Here is an 18,866-nt window from a genome sequence, read left to right on the forward strand (position 1 = left end):
TACTTGGCGTACACTCATAACTCACCATATGATGAATATGAGGAAAAGACAAACTATCAGTGCTCAAGACAGTTCTGAACACAAGTGGAATGAATACCTTTAAGGTCATTGGAATTTTCCACTAGAGGAGAGGGTGTAACTGCATACTCCAAACAGTCAAAAAATTGACTCATGAAAGGCTGCCCAAAGCAAGTTAATCAAACGCAAAATAGGTTAATGGAAAAAAGTACACAGTGAGAGAAGTGCTGAGTCCTGTGAAACATGGAGAAAAGAGCAAAAGAGAAGCTGATTGGACTGCTTAATAATGAAACAGCTCAGGAAAGACAAAAATATGGTGAGTCTCAAGAACTGTTGAAGTAAAAAGTTCTCCAAAAAATCCAACTGTATACAACTCCCAAACTCATTTTATGAACTCTATCAAGAGCTTACCAGTCCAGATGTATTCAATTGGTCAAGTTCTCCATTTTGATACACATACAGTTTTTTTAAACTTTTTATTTTGTGTTGGGGTATAGCTGATGAACAATGCTGTGGTAGTTTCAGGTGGACAGCAAAGGGATTTAGCCACACATGTGCATGTATCCATTCTCCCCCAAACTTCCCTCCCTTCCAGGCTGCCACATAACATTGAGCAGAGTTCCGTGGGTACACATACACTTCTTCAACTGGTGTGGAAGTAAGCTCAACGTTCAGAAAACGAAGATCATGAATCCGGTCCTATCACTTCATGGGAAATAGATGGGGAAACAGTGGAAACAGTGTCAGACTTTATTTTTTGGGGCTCCAAAATCACTGCAGATGGTGACTGCAGCCATGAAATTAAAAGACGCTTACTCCTTGGAAGGAAAGTTACGACCAATCTAGATAGCATATTCAAAAGCAGAGACGTTACTTTGCCAACAAAGGTTCGTCTAGTCAAGGCTATGGTTTTTCCTGTGGTCATGTATGGATGTGAGAGTTGGACTGTGAAGAAGGCTGAGCACCAAAGAATTGATGCTTTTGAACTGTGGTGTTGGAGAAGACTCTTAAGAGTCCCTTGGACTGCAAGGAGATCCAACCAGTCCATTCTGAAGGAGATCAGCCCTGGGATTTCTTTGGAGGGAATGATGCTGAAGCTGAAACTCCAGTACTTTGGCCACCTCATGGGAAGAGTTGACTCATTGGAAAAGACTGTGATGCTGGGAGGGATTGGGGGCAGGAGGAGAAGGGGACGACAGAGGATGAGATGGCTGGCTGGCATCACTGACTCGATGGACGTGAGTCTGAGTGAACTCCGGGAGTTGGTGATGGACAGGGAGGCCTGGCGTGCTGCGATTCATGGGGTCGCAAAGAGTCGGACACGACTGAGCGACTGACCTGAACTGAACTGATCTTGTTTTATAGAAAAGAAGTGTAAGGGTATTTACAAGTCAGCCATCTTGAGGCCCCTAAGGGTAAACCAGATTGAAGATAGTTATTGATTATGCTTATTTGATATCTTGTCATATCATAAAATTGAGACTGGTTGACTTGAATAAAGCTTTCTCATGAAATTTTACTTTAAATATGATGGTTACTTGTTTGTCTAGGAAGATTATACTTCTCTTTGCACGTTTGGAATTTGAATTTCCCTATCAACATGTAACATTGTGTGCTCTCACTTCTCTGATCTTACCAAAATCAGCTTGGTTGTTTGAACAATTTTTTGCATTTTCTTAATGCTGAAACTCCAGTACTTTGGCCACCTCATGCGAAGAGTTGACTCATTGGAAAAGACTGTGATGCTGGGAGGGATTGGGGGCAGGAGGAAAAGGGGACGACAGAGGATGAGATGGCTGGATGGCATCACCGACTCGATGGACGTGAGTTTGAGTTAACTCCGGGAGATGGTGATGGACAGGGAGGCCTGGCGTGCTGTGATTCATGGGGTCGCAAAGAGTCGGACACGACTGAGCGACTGAACTGAACTGAACTGAACTGAATGTTGGAGAAATAAATATTTTCCTTTTGGTGTTCAATTTAGGTACAAGTGAAGATAAAGGGTGACTTTAGCAAAAATGTTGCAAGATACAGACAAAGGAACACACGGCGGGGGGGGGGGGGGGGGGGGGGGGGGTGAGGGAAAAAAAAAAAAATGTTGCAAGATACAACACAGAATCTTGACACTTTCCTCATCACAAAATGTTTGCTTCTATTAGCCTGATACACAGATGGGTTTTTTGAGGATGACCCCCACTTTTCTTGCTCTCCCTACTGGCAGTATGAAGGTAAGAGGCGATGAGACAGGTGTAAACGCTATAATATACTCTTTTATTTTGAATGAAGACATGTAGTGAGCTCAGGGATGGCCACTTGGTTAATTGGTTCTGGGACAGCCAGTCTCTGAGATGGTTCCAGGGATCCTCACCTCCCAGCACTTACGCTTTTTTACAGCAGCCCGTCCCCATTCTGAATCAGGGCTTTCCCTGTGTGACTGGTAGAATATAACAGAAATGATGATACGTGGTTACTGAGACTAGATCATAATGACACTGTAACTTTTGCATTGGTATCTTGGATTTTCCCCATTCTATGGGTTGCCCCTTTACTCTGTGGATAGTAAAATTTTACATTTTCATTAAGTCCAACACGGCTATTTTTCCTTTTGTTGCCAGTGTCTTTGGTGTCATTACCAAAAAATCATCGCCAAATCCAGTGTCATAAAGCTTTTACCCTGTATTTTTATCTAAGAGTTTTGTTTTCGGTTTTACATTTAGGCCTTTGATCCATTTTACGTTGATTTTTGTACATGGTGGGACTTCCTTGGTGGTCCAGTGGTTAAGAATCCACCTGCCAATGTAGGGAAACACAGGTCCTGTCCCTGGTCTAGGAAGATTACACACACCATGAGGAAACTAAGCCCGTGCACCACAACTACTAAAGCCTGCACACCTGGAGCCCGTGTTCCACAACGAGAAACCCCACTCACCGCAACCAGAGGAAGCCTGCACCCAGCAATGAAGACCCAGCACAACCCAAAACAAAAATAAATAAAACTATAAAACCTTTTTGTATATGGTGTTAGATAAGGGTCCAATTTCATTCTTTTCTAGTTCTCTCAGCATCATTTGTTGAAAAGATTATCCTTCCCCCATGGTCCTGGTCCCCTTTGTCAACAATTATTTGACCATATATCAGATCAGATCAGATCAGTCGCTCAGTCGTGTCCGACTCTTTGCGACCCCATGAATCGCAGCACACCAGGCCTCCCTGTCCATCACCAACTCCCGGAGTTCACTCAGACTCATGTCCATCGAGTCAGTGATGCCATCCAGCCATCTCATCCTCTGTCGTCCCCTTCTCCTCCTGCCCCCAATCCCTCCCAGCATCAGGGTCTTTTCCAATGAATCAACTCTTCACATGAGGTGGCCAAAGTACTGGAGTTTCAGCTTTAGCATCATTCCTTCCAAAGAAATCCCAGGGCTGATCTCCTTCAGAATGGACTGGTTGGATCTCCTTGCAGTCCAAGGGACTCTCAAGAGTCTTCTCCAACACCACAGTTCAAAAGCATCAATTCTTCGGTGCTCAGCCTTCTTCACAGTTCAACTCTCACATCCATACATGACCATGGGAAAAACCATAGCCTTGATTAGACGGACCTTTGTTGGCAAAGTAATGTCTCTGCTTTTCAATATGCTATCTAGGTTGGTCGTAACTTTCCTTCCAAGGAGTAAGCGTCTTTTAATTTCATGGCTGCAGTCACCATCTGCAGTCATTTTGGAGCCCAGAATAATAAAGTCTGACACTGTTTCCCCATCTATTTGCCATGAAGTGATGGGACCGGATGCCACGATCTTCATTTTCTGAATGTTGAGCTTTAAGCCAACTATTTCACTCTCCACTTTCACTTTCATCAAGAGGCTTTTTAGTTCCTCTTCACTTTCTGCCATAAGAAGGTTAATTTATGGGCTCTCTAGTCTCTCCCATTGATCTGTATGTTCTGATTACTGTAACTTTGTAAGTTTTGAAATCAGGAAGTATGAGTATTCTAGTTTTATTTTCTCGCAAGATTGTTTGGACTACTCGGGGTCCACTAGGATTTCATATGAATTATAGGACTGAGATTTTGACAGGGGTTGCATTTAATCTGTAGATCCTTTGGATAGTATTATTTTAACAATATTATTCTTCCCTTACATGAACATGGTATGTGTTTCAATTTATTTGTCTTCTTTAATTTCTTTCAGCAATTTTTTGTAGTACATAGGTTTCACAGTACAAGCATTTTACCTTCTAGGTCAAGCTAATTCCCAAGTATTTTATTCTTTTTGATGCTGTTATGAATGGAATTGTTTTTATAATTCCCCTTTTAGATGGTTCATTGTTCATGTATGGAAATACAATTTATTTTTTGTATGTTTCCTTTTCATCCTGCTACTTAGCTGAATTAATTGATTAGTTCTAACAGCTTTTGTGGACTCTTTAGGGTTTCCCACATACAAGCCCATGTCATCTTCAGTGATAATTTTAATCTTTCCTTTTCAGTTTGGATGCACTTTATTTTTCTTGCCCAATTACTCTGGCTAGAACTCCCAAAATTATGAACAGAAGTGGTAAAAGCAAGAATCCTTCTCCTGTTACTGATCTTTGAGGAAAAGCTTTCAGTCTTTCCATATTATTGAGGATGATCTAGCCATGGAATTTTCATATATGGTTTTTACTATATTGAGGTAGTTTCCTTCTATTCCTAGTTTATTGACTGTTGAATTTTGTCAAATGTTTTTTCTGTATCAGTTGGGATAGTCATGTGGCCTTTTCCTTCATCATCTTGATATGGCATACTACATTTCTATTTTTGGCTGTGCTGGGTCTTCACTGCTGCATGCGGGCTTTCTCTAGTTGTGGCGAGCTGGAGCTACTCTCCAGGTGCAGTGCAAGGGCTTCTCTTTGCGGTGGCTTCTCTCGTGGAGAACGGGCTCTAGGGTGTGTGGGCTTCAGTAGTTGTGGTGCTTGAGATCAGCAGTTGCAGCTCGAGGGCTCCAGAGCACAGGCTCAGTTGCCCCGTGGTATGCGGGAGCTTCCCCCACCAGGGATCAAACCGGTGTGCCTTTCGTTGCAAGCCAGATTCTTAACTACTAAACCACCAGGGTTTACATTGATTTTTTTTTTTCATGGATGATTGCTTTTATTTATTTTACTATTTAATAGGTCTTTTTTTTTAAATTTTAACTTTACAATATTGTATTGGTTTTGCCATATATCAAAATGAATCTGCCACAGGCATACATGTGTTCCCCATCCTGAACCCTCCTCCCTCCTCCCTCCCCATACCATCCCTCTGGGTCGTCCCAGTGCACCAGCCCCAAGCATCCAGTATCGTGCATCGAACCTGGACTGGTGACTCATTTCATATATGATATTATACATATTTCAATGCCATTCTCCCAAATCATCCCACCCTCTCCCTCTCCCACAGAGTCCAAAAGACTGTTCTATACATCAGTGTCTCTTTTGCTGTCTCGTATACAGGGTTATTGTTACCATCTTTCTAAATTCCATATATATGCGTTAGTATACTGTATTGGTGTTTTTCTTTCTGGCTTACTTCACTCTGTATAATAGGCTCCAGTTTCATCCACCTCATTAGAACTGATTCAAGTGTATTCTTTTTAATGGCTGAGTAATACTCCATTGTGTATATGTACCACAGCTTTCTTATCCATTCATCTGCTGATGGATATCTAGGTTGCTTCCATGTCCTGGCTATTACAAACAGTGCTGCGATGAACACTGGGGTACACGTGTCTCTTTCAATTCTGGTTTCCTCGGTGTGTATGCCCAGCAGTGGGATTGCTACATTGATTTTTATATATTGAAACATCCTTACATTCCAGGAATAAATCCTAGTTGGTAATGGTGTATAATATTTTCAATATGCTAAATTCTATCTGCTAGTATTTTGTTGAGGATTTTCCCACCAATGTTCATAAAGGTTATTGGTTTCTATTTTCCTGTAGTGTCTTTGTCTGGCTTTGGTGTCACGGTAAAGCTGGCCTCAGAATAAGTTAGGAAGTGCCTCCTACGCTTCAGTTTTTTGGAAAAGTTTGAGAAGGATTGATATTAGTTCTTTAAATTTTTGGTAGAGGACTTTCCTGGTGGTTCAGTGGTTAAAACTCTGCACTCCCAATGCAGGGGTATGGCTTCAATCCCTGGTCGAGGAACTAAGGATCCCATATGCCACATGGTGTGGCCAAAAAAAAAATTTGGTCGAGTTCACCAGTGAAGCCATTAGGTCTAGGACTTTTCTTTGTTGGGAAATTTTTTAATATTGGTTCAATCTCCATAAATTTTAAGTCTATTCAGACTTTCTATTTCTTTGTGATTTAATCTTGCTAGGTTTTATGTTACGAGGAATATGTCCATTCATCTAGGTTATCCAATTTGTTGCATATAACTGTTTATAGTATTCTCTTATAATCCTTTTCCTTTCTGTAGAATCAGTAGCAATTGAGACTTTTAGAAGTTTGAGACTTCTTTTTTTCCTTAGTCCACCTAAAGGTTTGTCAATTTTACTGCTCTTTTTGAAGAGCCAACTTTTTGTTTCAATGGCTTTCTCTGTTGTTTTTCTCTTCTCTGTATCACTTATCTCTGCTCTAATCTTCAGTTTCTTTTCTTCTGCTAGTTTTAGGTTTAGTTCGTTCTTCTTTTTCTAGTTCCTTAAGTTATAAAGTTGCATATTTAACTTGAGATTGTTCTTATTTTTTAATGTAAACATTTATAGCTATAATTTTCCCACTGTTAGCAGTTTTTTTTCTGTGTCTCATAAGTTTTGGTGTGTTATGTTTTATTTTAATTCATCTTATAGTATTTTCTAATTTCTTATGATTTCTTCTTTGATCCATTGATTGTTTAAATGTATTATTTAATTTCCACAAGTTTGTGAGTTTTCCAGTTTCCCTTTAGTTACTGATTTCTAACTTCATCCCAATGCAGTTAAAGAAGATACTTCATATATCCATCTTTTAAAATCTATTTTTAAAGGGAGTTCCCTGGTGTTCCAGCTGCTAAGAATCTACCCTACAATGCAGGGATGTGGGTTCAATCCCTGGTCAGAGAACTAAGATCCCATATACCACAGGACAACTAAGCCTGCACACCACAACTAGAAAGCCTGCCTGCTCCAGTTTCCTATCTCTTTACTGATATTTCCTTTTGTTCACACATCATTTTCATGACTTTCTCTATACTTTAGTTCTTTAAGCTTCTTCAAAAGTCATTTTAAAGTCTCTGTCTAGTATATCTGCCATCAGGTACTTTTCAGACACAGTTTTTGTTAATTTCTTTCTTTCCTTTGAATAGGTCATACTTTCCTTTTTTGGCATGCTTTGTTGATTTGTCTTTTTTTTTTTTTTTTTTACCAGAAATTTGAACCTAATAATTTTGTAACACTGGAAATCACTTTTAACCAGGGTCTATAATCCCCCTAATCAATCTCCAGCCTTCTATCACTCTCCCCACAACTTACTTTGCTCAACCACACTGACCTTTTGCTGCTCTACCATAATGCTTCCTGTAGGGGAGCATTTGCTTTTCTTTGCAGTTGCTTTTCTCTTTGCTGGAATGCTCATCTCTCAGTGTCACAAAAACAGGCTCCTTCTCTTCATTCCAGTTGAAGTTCAAAGGTCACTTCTTCAGAGCAGCCTTCCCTTGAATATCCTTTCTAATGTTGTGTCCCCCTGCACCACCAGTATCACTTATACTTATTTTCTTCATAGCACTTATCACTATTAAAAGCATCTATTTATTCACTTAATGACTGTAGGCTCAAAGAGAGCGGGATTTCTGCTTTGTTCACTATTTCTCCAGCACCTAGAATGGTGCCTGGCACAGAGGTGTCATTCAAAAATTACTTGTTGAATGTGGGACTGGATGCAGTAGGCCAATCGAGGAGGCTGTTGCAGTGGCCCAAGTGAGAGTTGCTAGTGGTCAGATGAGGGTGGCAACAGCAGAGACACAAAGAAGTGGGTATAAAGAACATGTGTTTTGGGGGTTGAAACAAAGAAACCTTTTTTTTTCCTTCAGTGTTTAAAATTACAATGTTGTGCCAATCTCTGCTGTACAGCAAAATGACTCAGTTTTATATATATATGCACACACACTTTTAGTATTCTCTCCCATTATGGTTTATCACAGGATATTGAATATAGTTCCCTGGGCTGACCCTGTTGTTCATCTATTTTTATACATAGCAGTTTGTATCCGCTAATCCCAAACTCCTAATTTTTCTCTCCCCCACCCGCTTACCCCTTGGCCACCACAGGTCTGTTCTCTATGAGTCTTTTTCTCTTTTGTAGATAGGTTCATTTGTGCATATTTTATATTCCGCATATAAGTAATATCAGATAGTATTGTCTTTCTCTTTGTGACTTTCTTCACTTAGTATGATAATCCCTAGTTGCCTCCATGTTGCTGCAAATGACATTCTTTCTTTCTTTTTTATGCTGAGTATTATTCCACCATATATATGTACCATATCTTCAACCATTCATCTGTTGATGGATATTTAGGTTATTTCCATGTTTTGGCTATTGTGAATAGTGCTGCTATGAACACAGGGGTGCATATATCTTTTTGAATTATAGTTTTGTCCAGGTATATTCCCAGGAATGAGACTTATGGATCGTATGGTAATTCAATTTTTCGTTTTCTAAGGAACCTACATACTGTTTTCCATAGTGGCAGTATCAACTTACCTTCCCACCAACAGTGTAAGAGGACTCTCTTTTCTCCACATCCTCTCCTGCACTGAGACAAATAAGTCTTAATGACTGATATTTCAATGTAAGGAGTAAAGGAATGGGAGGAGTCAAGAATGACGCCTGGGTTTCTGGTTTGAGTGCCTGAGTGAACAGAAATATCATTAGCTGGAAGGGAAATTCTGGACATGAAGGAGGTTTGTGATTCAGACTATGGGTTTGGTTTTGGGTATTATCAGCAAGACATCTGAAAGAAACCCAAGTGGAGACACTGAATACTTCAGTAGATATATGAGCTGAGAGGAGAGGTCTGGTCATAGACTTCCAATACATATCTGGGAGTTGTCAGCATACAGAAGCTAAGCCAATGGATGTGAGCAAAATCTCTTAGGAAGAAAGCTTGAAGTAAGAAAAGGAAGAAGTAAAAGGGAAGGTAAAAAAAAACAATTCCTTTTAAATACATAAAAAAAAAAAAAAAACACAACTTAATGATAACCCTGACCAAAGAGATGAAAGACCTATATGCTGAGAACTAGAAAACATTAATTAAGGAAACTAAAGATGATTCAGAGAAATGGAAAGATAACCCATGATCTTGAACTGAAAGAATTAATTGTTAAAATGGCCATACCACCCAAAGCAATCTACAGATTTAATGTGATTCCTATCAAGTTACCCATGGCATATTTCATAGAATTAGAGCAAATAATCCTAAAATTTACATGGAACCATAAAAGACCCAGCATTGCCAAAACAATCCTGAGGGAAAAGAACAAAGTAGGAGGCATAACCCTCCCAGACTTAAGATGATACTGCAAAGCTACAGTAATCAGAACAGCGTGGTACTGGCACAAAAACAGACATATGGATCAATGGAACAGAATACAGTGCCCAGAAACAAGCCCACACACCCACGGTCAGTCTTCGACAAAGGCGGGAAGAAGAAACAAAGGAGAACAAGTGGTACCTTCAGCAAGCGGTGTTGGGAAAACTGGACAGCCTCGTGTAAATCAGTGAAGTTAGAACACATCCTCACACCACACACAAAAATAAACTCAAAATAACTTAAAGACTTAAATACAAGACAAGACACCATAAGACTCCTTGATGAGAACACAGGCAAAACATGCTCTGACATAAACTGTTCCAATACTTCCTTAGGTCAGTCTCCCAAGGCAATAGAAATAAAAGCAAAAATAAACAAATGGTACCCAATCAAACTTAATGGCTTTTGTACAGCAAAGGAAAACATAAAACAATGAAAAGCCAACCTACAGATCAGGAAAAAATATTTGCAAATGATGTGACTGACAAGGGCTTAATTTCCTTAATCTCCAAAATATACAGCTCATACAACTCAATAACAAAAAACAAACAACCTAGTTGGAAAATGGGCAGAAGAACTAAATAGACATTTCTCCAGAGAAGACATATAGAGAGGGCCAAAAGGCGCATGAAAAGATGCTCAACATTGCTAATTATTAGAGAAATGCAAATCAAAAGTACAATGAGGTACCATCTCACGTTGATCAGAATGACCATCATTAAAAAGCTGACAAATAACAAATGCCGGAGACATTTGCTGGTGTGGAGAAAAGGGGACCCTCCTTCACTGTTGGAGGGGATGTAAACTGGTGAAGCCACTATGGAGAACAGTATGGAGGATCCTTAAAATACTGAGAAGAGAGTAGTCGTATGATCCAGCATTCTCACTCCTGGGTATATATGCGGGCAAAACTATGATTCAAAAGACACATGCACCCCTACTATTCAGAACAGCCAAGACATGGAAACAATTTTATCTATCAACAGATGAATGGATAAACAAGATGTGGTACATGGGTATACAATGGATTACTACTCAGCCATTAAAAAAGAAAAGAATGCCATTTGCAGCAACATGGATGGACCTAGAATGATCACACTAGGTAAAGTCAGTCAGACAGAGAAAGACAAATACCGTATGATATCACTTATATGTGGGATATATAATATGGCACAGGGCTTCCCTGGTGGTTTGGTGGTGAAGAATCCACCTGTCAATGCAGGAGACAAGGGTTGGATCCCTGATCCCAGGAAGATCCCACAGGCTGAGTAGCAACTAAGCCTGTGCACCACAACTATTGAGCCTGTGCTCTAGAGCCCGCAAGCTGCAGCTACTGAAGCCCACGTGCCTAGAGCCTGTTCTCTGCAACAGGAGAAGGCACAGCAATGAGAGGTCCGTGTACCACAACTAGAGAGTGGCCCCCACCCACTGCAACCAGGGAAAAGCCTGAGCACAGCAACAAAGGGCCAGTGCAGCCTAAGAAAAAAAAATTAAAAAATGAGAACGCTAACTGCTGTGGGAGGAAAAAGAACAGTGACTGGAAAGGGATAAGGGACCCAGGGAATACTGGGTTTCCCTTTTTTTTTATTGGCCACACCATGCAGCATGAGGGATCTTAGTTCCCCACTCAGGGATCGAACCAACACCACTTGCAGTGGAAGCATGGCCTTCTAACCACTGGACCCCCAAGGAAGTCCAGGGAATACTTTTTAAGGATGGGAAAAATCCAAGGGTGTCAAGTGATGAAAAGAAGCTAATAAAGAAGGCGCTGAAGCTATTAAGAAGGGAGATGATAACCTGAGAAGGATAACTCTGAGCAGACGAAAGATGAGACTGTCCTTGGGTAAGAAGAGAGATGCCTCCTACAGGGTAGCATGGAGGGAAGTAGAAAGCATACGTGTAGAACAGGTGCACCTCGAGTTTAGGGCAGACTGCTTCACAACTCTCCTAGTCACAGAAACAGATGTGATCTTGTTAGTGCTTTTGGTGGTGCGAAGCTGAGTTTGTTCCCATCTGACGGCTTCTAATTTCTCCGTAAAGTTGGGGTTAAGTCATCTGTTAACTGGTGACAGGAAGCGACGAATCAGTTTGCAATAACCGCTGGTGAGAGTAGGAAAAGCAGCGTACTAAAGAAATACAGTGCGAGTGCCATGTGTAGGAAAAGTATCAAGTATATAAAGTACCGGGCATATAATAGGTGCTTCATAACTAATAACATTTGCCAACATTATTACTGTTAATGGCCGGTATTATGCAGTCACTGGCCAGACAGAAAGTCTACTCTGTAGACAAGAAGATTACAAACCACATCAGGGCAAGTTTGTGTAGGACCTGTAGCCTTTATGAGCACTAATAGATAATGCTCATCCTTTAAAAGTCATGATACGTCTGCTATGAGTTCTCACATTTTTATATATGTTGGTTTTGTCTCAATATATAAAATTTTATGAGAGGAATTACTGCATATGACCAAATCTCTATATTCCTCAAAGTTTCTTATACCTAGTATTATTTGTAATTTGTCTTGGTTTTCCTTTGATTACAATGGCTAGCGACTGTTTCCTTGCTTTTATTTATTTTTTTTGTAGGTAAACTTGAATTTATTAAACGTCAAAAACATTTGATTTTTTCAACCATTTAAAAATTCATACCTTTAGTTCACAGACCATACAAAAACAGGCAGGAGATCAGTTTGCCAAACCCTGGTTCACATCATAGAATAGCATATAAACATGCTTTTTATGGGACTTTCCTGGCAGCCAAGTGGGTTCAATCCCTGGTTGGGGAACTAGGATCCTGCATGTCTAGTGGCAAGCACCCCTCCCCACCACGGTTTATTTTAAAAAGGTGCTGCCTTCAGGTACAAGGATGACACATACGTGTACTTCCTATAACAGTAGGTGTAAGAGCTGCTAGTTATAGGGAACAATAAGACAACAAAACTTTTAAAAGCCGGTTCCTATTTTACTAGCTGTACTTCTAAGTACTTGGTAGCTAGAGAACATTTCTATCATTGGACAGGCCCATGTCCTAACTGACAGTATTTATTCAGTACGTCATCACAAACCATATAATACAATAACAATTCCAACGTTTCATATCTATTACTGGGTCTCAGACTGATAGTGAGGAAATAACATCAGGAGCCAAGCATTACAGTAGTGATGTTCTCATTGTGATTTGGCTGCTTAAAAAAGTGGTCTTAACATGTGTGCCACACATGTTAAGACCACTTCTTATAGACCCAGCTTGCTTCTTATAGACCCAGCTTGCTTCTTACAGACCCAGCTTGCTTCTTACAGACCCAGCTTGGTTCTTCTCCAGTGTCTTCTCTGGGAGTTGTACCTGATTTTATTGCCAGTTTTCATTCGAATCCATTGAGGAATGGGACGATTCTGCTTTTGTTTCTTGGCCAGGAATCGCTTGATCCTCAAAGTCTTGTGAGAAGACACGGTGAGGAGAGAACTCAACCGCACATAGGATGGCGGAGAAGAGAGTGTTTCCTTGCTTTTAAACGTTCATATTAACTTGTACCTTCCTGTTTTATTTGTGTAGGGTAAAATTTGAGGGAGCTAAGAACTGTATTGAATATGACCATCCACAACAGGAACTATCCAGTTTTCACAAACAAAAGATCTACTACTTACAAATAAAATGTTAGCTGGCTAGCACTGTACAAGAGGCTAAATTAGAGAAAATACTGTGATCTTTCTTACCATAGTTTCATTCTTCTGAGACACTAAGGATGTGAGGTATACAAACTGAAATACAGAGATGGTTTGTTCACTTAAAGAGTTCAAAATATCTTGGGCTTTTATTCCTGCCTATACTTTTATCATGTAAGTCAATTATAGCTGGAGTGGGAATATAGCAATTCTGGCAAAGAGGAGGGCCACATTTCTATAATAAAACACGGATGGGGTCCCTGATGGTCCAATGGTTAAGAATCCACCTTGCAACGCAGGGGACGCAGGTTTGATCCCTGGTCAGGGAACTAGGACCCCACATGCTGAGGCGCTACTAAGCCTGTGCCCACAGCTGCTGAGCCCTCACGCTCTGGAGCCCGTGCTCTGCAACAAAAGACCCCGTGTCCACAACAAAAGATGCCACATGACGAAACAAAGATCCCATGGGACGCAACTAAGACCTGATGCAAATAAATAAATAAAACTTAAAAAAAAAAAAAAAAAGCATGGATAAGTGGTGCGCATTTGTATGTTGGGTTGTGGTTGCTGTTTAGTTGCCAAGTTGTATCCAACTCTTTTGTGACCCCATGGACTGTAGCCTGCCAGGCTCTTCTGTCCATAGGGTTTTCCAGACAAGAATACTGGAGTGGGTTGCCATTTCCTCCTTCAGGGGATATTCTCAACCCAGGGATTAAACCTGAATCTCCTGCAGTGGAGGCAGATTCTTTACCACTGAGCCACCTGGGAAGCCCATGATAGATGGTAGCAATAGTTAATTATTTGTCAAATTTTATAACAGAAATTAAAACTTCTTTGGCTGGCAGTTCCTTTCTCAATAACTAAAATATAGAAATATATCTTACAGGGCTTCGCTGGTGGCTCAGCGGTAAAGAACCTGTCTGCCAGTGCAGGAGGCATAGGTTTGAACCCTGGTCTGAGAAGATCCCACTTGCTGCAGAGCAACTAAGCCCGTGCGCCATGACTACTGAGCCTGCGCGACTAGAGCCCACACTCTACAAGAGAAGCCATCACAGTGAGAAATCTGAGTACTCGGAGAGTAGTCTCCGCTCACCACAGGTAGGGGAAGCCCGCAGCAATGAAGACCTAGCAGAGCCAAAAATAAATAAATAAATAAACAATTTTTAAAGAAGAAATATATCTTACAAGTGAAATTTAACTGGTATTAAAAGGAAACGTTTTATTAGATATAACATGAATTTAAAGTTTTTGGAAATCTGTATCAAAAAAACCAAATGCCATTCGGGGCACAATGAGAAAGTTTTACAATCAAAACACCTTTTACTTTTCAGAAATCTGGCTGAAAACAAATGGTTAAATGTGCTGCAAACAAACAAGCCATTCTGTCTATAGTGGAAGCTGAACAAAGTGTGAGCTGCAGACCCACTGCCCTAATAGTGACCGCAGCAGACGAGGGAAGAAGGGAGCTCACGAGCAGGGCACTCAGACTCAGGCCAGGAGTCCACCTAGAGTCCACTTCCGGTCAGTCTGACAAGTCACTCTGATCCAACACGATTATCCTGAACGAAAAAAGGGAGTTTCAAGTTGGTGTGTATGCTTTTTAAAGACACAAACAACAGCCTCTTTCTATTCAACTGAATTCAAGGGAAAGAAACTTTGATCTTTATCATCAAAAGAGCTTATGATAAACTACTGTGTCCTGGAAATGCGAAATGCCCGCAAAGCAAGGGACAGCAGCGTCTTCTGTGCTCCCTCCACCCAGAACCTTCTTGTGCTGACTGCCAATTCCGTAATCCAAGTTGGCATGTTTCCCCTTCTGTTTTAATTAATTTTAAACATTAGCATTTCAAAACTGAGCAACTCTGAATTCAAGCCTTTGTCATTAATGTTTATTTAGATACTGGTAAATGTTTAAAGTCTGTTCGTGTTGTCTGTAAACAGTGGGCTCTGACTTACAAACATCTGGTATCTCATTACCTGGATGGTTCAGACCAACCCAGTCGCTTCCAAAAACAGGGTTTTAGTTCCTCTTGATGAAATATAGGAGGAAGAAAAAACAACTTGATTATTCTTTGGATCAAAGGATGCCAGCGTTCAGAAGTCCCACTAGTACTCTCTCCAGTTTAGGGTGGACTGTTTTACCTCCAACAACTGTTTGCTTCTACAGAGATGAAATATGTCTAAAAACAATTACTGGGCTTCCACTCCTAATATCCTACAGCTCCCTGTCATATCAACACATACCAATAATGCTAATTTCACAGGGTCCCTCCATCATGTTCTCAGTGAATTCAGTACTAGCTAAATGCTCACACAGTCAGGGTCCTGGAGGAAACAGAATGTATCCCCAGGCCCTTTCATGAAGTGCCTGCTTACAGAGGTGTTGGAGTTAAGGGTGCAAACAAGGGATGGCGAAGCATCCAGTGACCAGCAGCAGTGGGAAGCCTTGTCACCCCTAAGTCTGAAGGGGCTGGGGAGAGCAGCGGCAGGGCAGGACAGTTACTGGGACCCCGTGCAAGCCAGAAGTGGAAGGACGGGACAGAAGCTGTGGAGGGACACCATTTCCACACGGACACGAGGCGCAGAGGCCGTAGTCAGGCGGGCAAGTAACATCCAGCTACTTGTCAGCCCTCTGATCTGCGAGGGCCTCTCACTGGCCAACAGGGAGCCGGCTGACCAGCAAGCCCAGCAGATTCAGTTCATACAGGTCAGAGGGAGAATGAGAATGGACTGGGGAAGGGATGAAAGAGGTACCAGGTGATCTCAAAGAATTAATGACCGTAACTTCCTGAGTAGGAGGATCTTAAATGTAGGAAGGCACCATTTGCAGATGGTCCCTTAGAGCTCTATCAAAAGTTTTGAAATTAAGGTTAATTTATATTTCTCACATTACTTGTAGGCACCAGTTAAATTCCACAATTTATGATTTCTTATTGGATTCTTATTTAGCCTCTCCGTGAGATAAATCTAGAACTTTTTTGAAGATACATTAGGAGCAAAACATCTTTCCAGACAGTATATGTGGATGATGAGACTAGCTGAAGACTTGATTTAGAAATAAAATTGGATGTCATTACTGTTTTGTGATGAAGACATAATTGGCAATTAATAGAAAACCTGGGCTGAACTATAGGAGGAAAGTGTAGGAGGACTGTATACAGCATCTGGGAAATATTTGTAAATAACTCTGATGCTCACTGAAGCCCAAGGACTCCGGGTTACATTATAATGACCTTCACACCTTCTTCAGAAGTCCCTAAAAAGCTCTCCGGTTTCCTTTTCTCTGGCTTCGTGCTTTCTTCCCCCTTCCGCTTCTTTTCACCAACTTCTTGATCTTTGCTGCTTGCCTCCCTTCAATGACAATGATTTTGGTCATTAAATCATGTGCACAAAGGCCAGAGGGAGAAGACTGTGCTCCCAAGGAAATACAGCAATAGCTAGCACTAATTGTGTGGGTTCCCTCTGTGTCCAAGTGCTGTAATGTATATTAACTCATTTAATTCTCATCACAACTGTGTAAAGTAGTACAGCGGTGAGAAAACTGAGGTACAAAGAGGTTGAATTACATGCCCAGTACGTCCTAGAGCTGAGGTCAACCCAGAAAGTCTGACTCAGGACTCTGCTCTCAACCACTAGGCTATATCGTCTCAAAGGAAACAAACATTTCATTTATGTTGTAACTGATGTCCTTTTTACAACCACATATATTTTGTTACCTTATCTTCATTTCCTGAAACTCTCAAGTGAAATATCTAATTGCAGGATCTAACAATTGAAGACCACATCTGTCAGACTAGTAAGCAGAAACCATCTCCCCAACTCAGCTCTAAGTTCCCTAAGGGCAGAGATCTCCTATGGCTCTGCACCTCAAGAGCTCAGAACAGATGATGGCAGAATCAAACTGATATAGTATAGGGACTTTTCTTGCTTTCACTTGGTGGATATTCAAAACAAAATATGCAAAGTGAGAGAGAAAGTAAAGCCAGCTAGGAAGAAAAGGATTTTTTTCTTCCTAACCTCTCATCACCAGTAGAATCACAGGCTCTAAAGTTGGAGGAGGTTATCTCTTACCTCCGTCCAGATGCCCTGGACCAGAGTCATCCCCCTTATGCCTGGGTGGGAGGGGCTGCTGTTAAAGTAAAGGCAGCTGTTTTCTCTTTCTGATTGCTGTGGCTACTAGAAAACTTGTACTTTATTGAATAAACGTCTTTTGCTCTGCAGTTTCTAGTCAGTAGCTCTGTCCTTCGGGGCAGAGGAGAGTGAGCTGACTCTGTTCGCTTTACAGTATTTTGGGTATTCGGGAACAGCTATCTAATTCTCTATCCCATATGCTTTTCTCAGACTGAGCCTCCCCAGCAACTTTAGCTGTTCTCATATGACAAGGTTTCCAGACATCTAGCTGTTCTGTGGCCACCATCTTCTGTTTGTGACTGTCCCTTTTAAAATATGACACCCCACCAGGAGCCCCACAGTGACCAGAGTTCGAGGAGCTCTAGGAGCCTCTAGCCAGTCTGAGACGTCACCTTGATCTGGACAGTACATTTTCTGCCTGTTCAGTGTTAGTGCAGCATAGACCTTTTTAGCAACCATATCAAACTGAGGTCTCAGGGAGTCCCTGTCCATGCCTTCTTCAAGGAGAATGTCTTGAATTCTTACCATGTCTCAAAATGCATGTTAAATGCTTGGCATATAAAAATAAGACGTATTTCCCATTTTCAATGAAATTACAGTTGAGTACGAGCTTCTGGTCAAAAAATTCTCTATTAGGTCAGCCCTCTCACATTCAATACTTTTGGATCCAAACGCTCACCTTCATCTTGCAGAGAAATTTAACATTCCCACCTGTCAAGATCATTTTGAATACACAGTCTATCACCCATCACATTACCATCCATCCTTAGACCGTGTTATCTAAAAATTTGATAAGCACGCATTTTCTGATTTAATTCAAATGACCGATGAAAATGTTGAAGGTGACAGGGCCAAGATACAGCAATTTTAGAGGCCTCTCTCTGTTCTGATATCAATCTGCTAGTCAGCATTGGGAGCACGGTAGGTGGCTGGAAGGAGAGGCGCAGGCAGGAGGTGGGGCCGGCTTATCTACAGTGACATAATACCCTGGCCAAACATTCATTCTCCAAGAAGTTGCTGTACTTTCTAAAGAAATAATAAAATCTGTTAAAAAAAAAAAAGCGCAAAACTAAAATCTCATCCCCCTTCCTGAGAAAGAAGGAAAGGATGCCCTGGTGGAGAACAAGAACCTTGCCGGGCCCTTGGGCAGATCTGGTAGCTGTGTGCTGTCCTCAGGGGGCTGCAGCCATCTCTCCAGGTCCTCGTCGAGTGTAGAGTGAGCTCTGTCCAAGGCAAAGGAAGAGAATGAGACAGCGACCACTCCCCCTCTCCCCTGACAAGGAGACATGCCCTCTAGAGCAGGAAAGAACCTTCACACTGCACACACGAGAAAACGAGCTCGGTGAGACCGCACTGAGCTGTGGAGGTCACTGAGAGCCCATGTAAATGCGCACCAGGACCCTCTTTCAGGCTCTTGACAAAAAGCCTCAGCCCCGGGACTTCCCTGTTACCGGTACAGTGGTTATGCCACCTACCTGCCTCAAACCTGATCTTAGACCTCCAGCCTCCAGAACAGTGAGAAATAAATTT

The 18,866-nt window shown here is 41.4% G+C and overlaps 2 protein-coding genes across 14 annotated transcripts in view; both read right to left on the reverse strand.

Moving 5' to 3' along the window:
* Positions 1–12,116: 12,116 nt before the first annotated feature.
* Positions 12,117–13,055, reverse strand: LOC139177713 (large ribosomal subunit protein eL39-like; the record flags this gene model as incomplete). Its single annotated transcript, XM_070774268.1, has 1 exon — positions 12,117–13,055. A coding segment is annotated over one exon (219 nt), but the record flags the coding sequence as incomplete, so codon positions are not given.
* Positions 13,056–14,404: 1,349 nt separating this feature from the next.
* TEX14 (testis expressed 14, intercellular bridge forming factor) overlaps positions 14,405–18,866 on the reverse strand; it is a 150,603-nt gene continuing 146,141 nt past the window's right edge. For 11 of the 13 annotated variants that reach the window (XM_070772545.1, XM_070772547.1, XM_070772546.1 and 8 more), the window contains 4 exons: positions 18,467–18,559; positions 16,447–16,556; positions 15,183–15,234; positions 14,405–14,764 (listed from right to left, as the gene is read on the reverse strand). In XM_070772545.1, coding sequence (XP_070628646.1) covers positions 14,728–14,764; positions 15,183–15,234; positions 16,447–16,556; positions 18,467–18,559 — 292 coding nt within the window. In that variant the 3' untranslated portion in view covers positions 14,405–14,727. Of the gene's footprint in view, positions 14,765–15,182; positions 15,235–16,403; positions 16,557–18,466; positions 18,560–18,866 lie in introns of all 13 variants that reach the window. The other 2 variants (XR_011561905.1, XM_070772544.1) reach the window with 2 other exon arrangements.

This window comes from Bos indicus, chromosome 19 (genome assembly GCF_029378745.1).
Source record: "Bos indicus isolate NIAB-ARS_2022 breed Sahiwal x Tharparkar chromosome 19, NIAB-ARS_B.indTharparkar_mat_pri_1.0, whole genome shotgun sequence".
Classification (NCBI taxonomy): Eukaryota; Metazoa; Chordata; class Mammalia; order Artiodactyla; family Bovidae; genus Bos; species Bos indicus.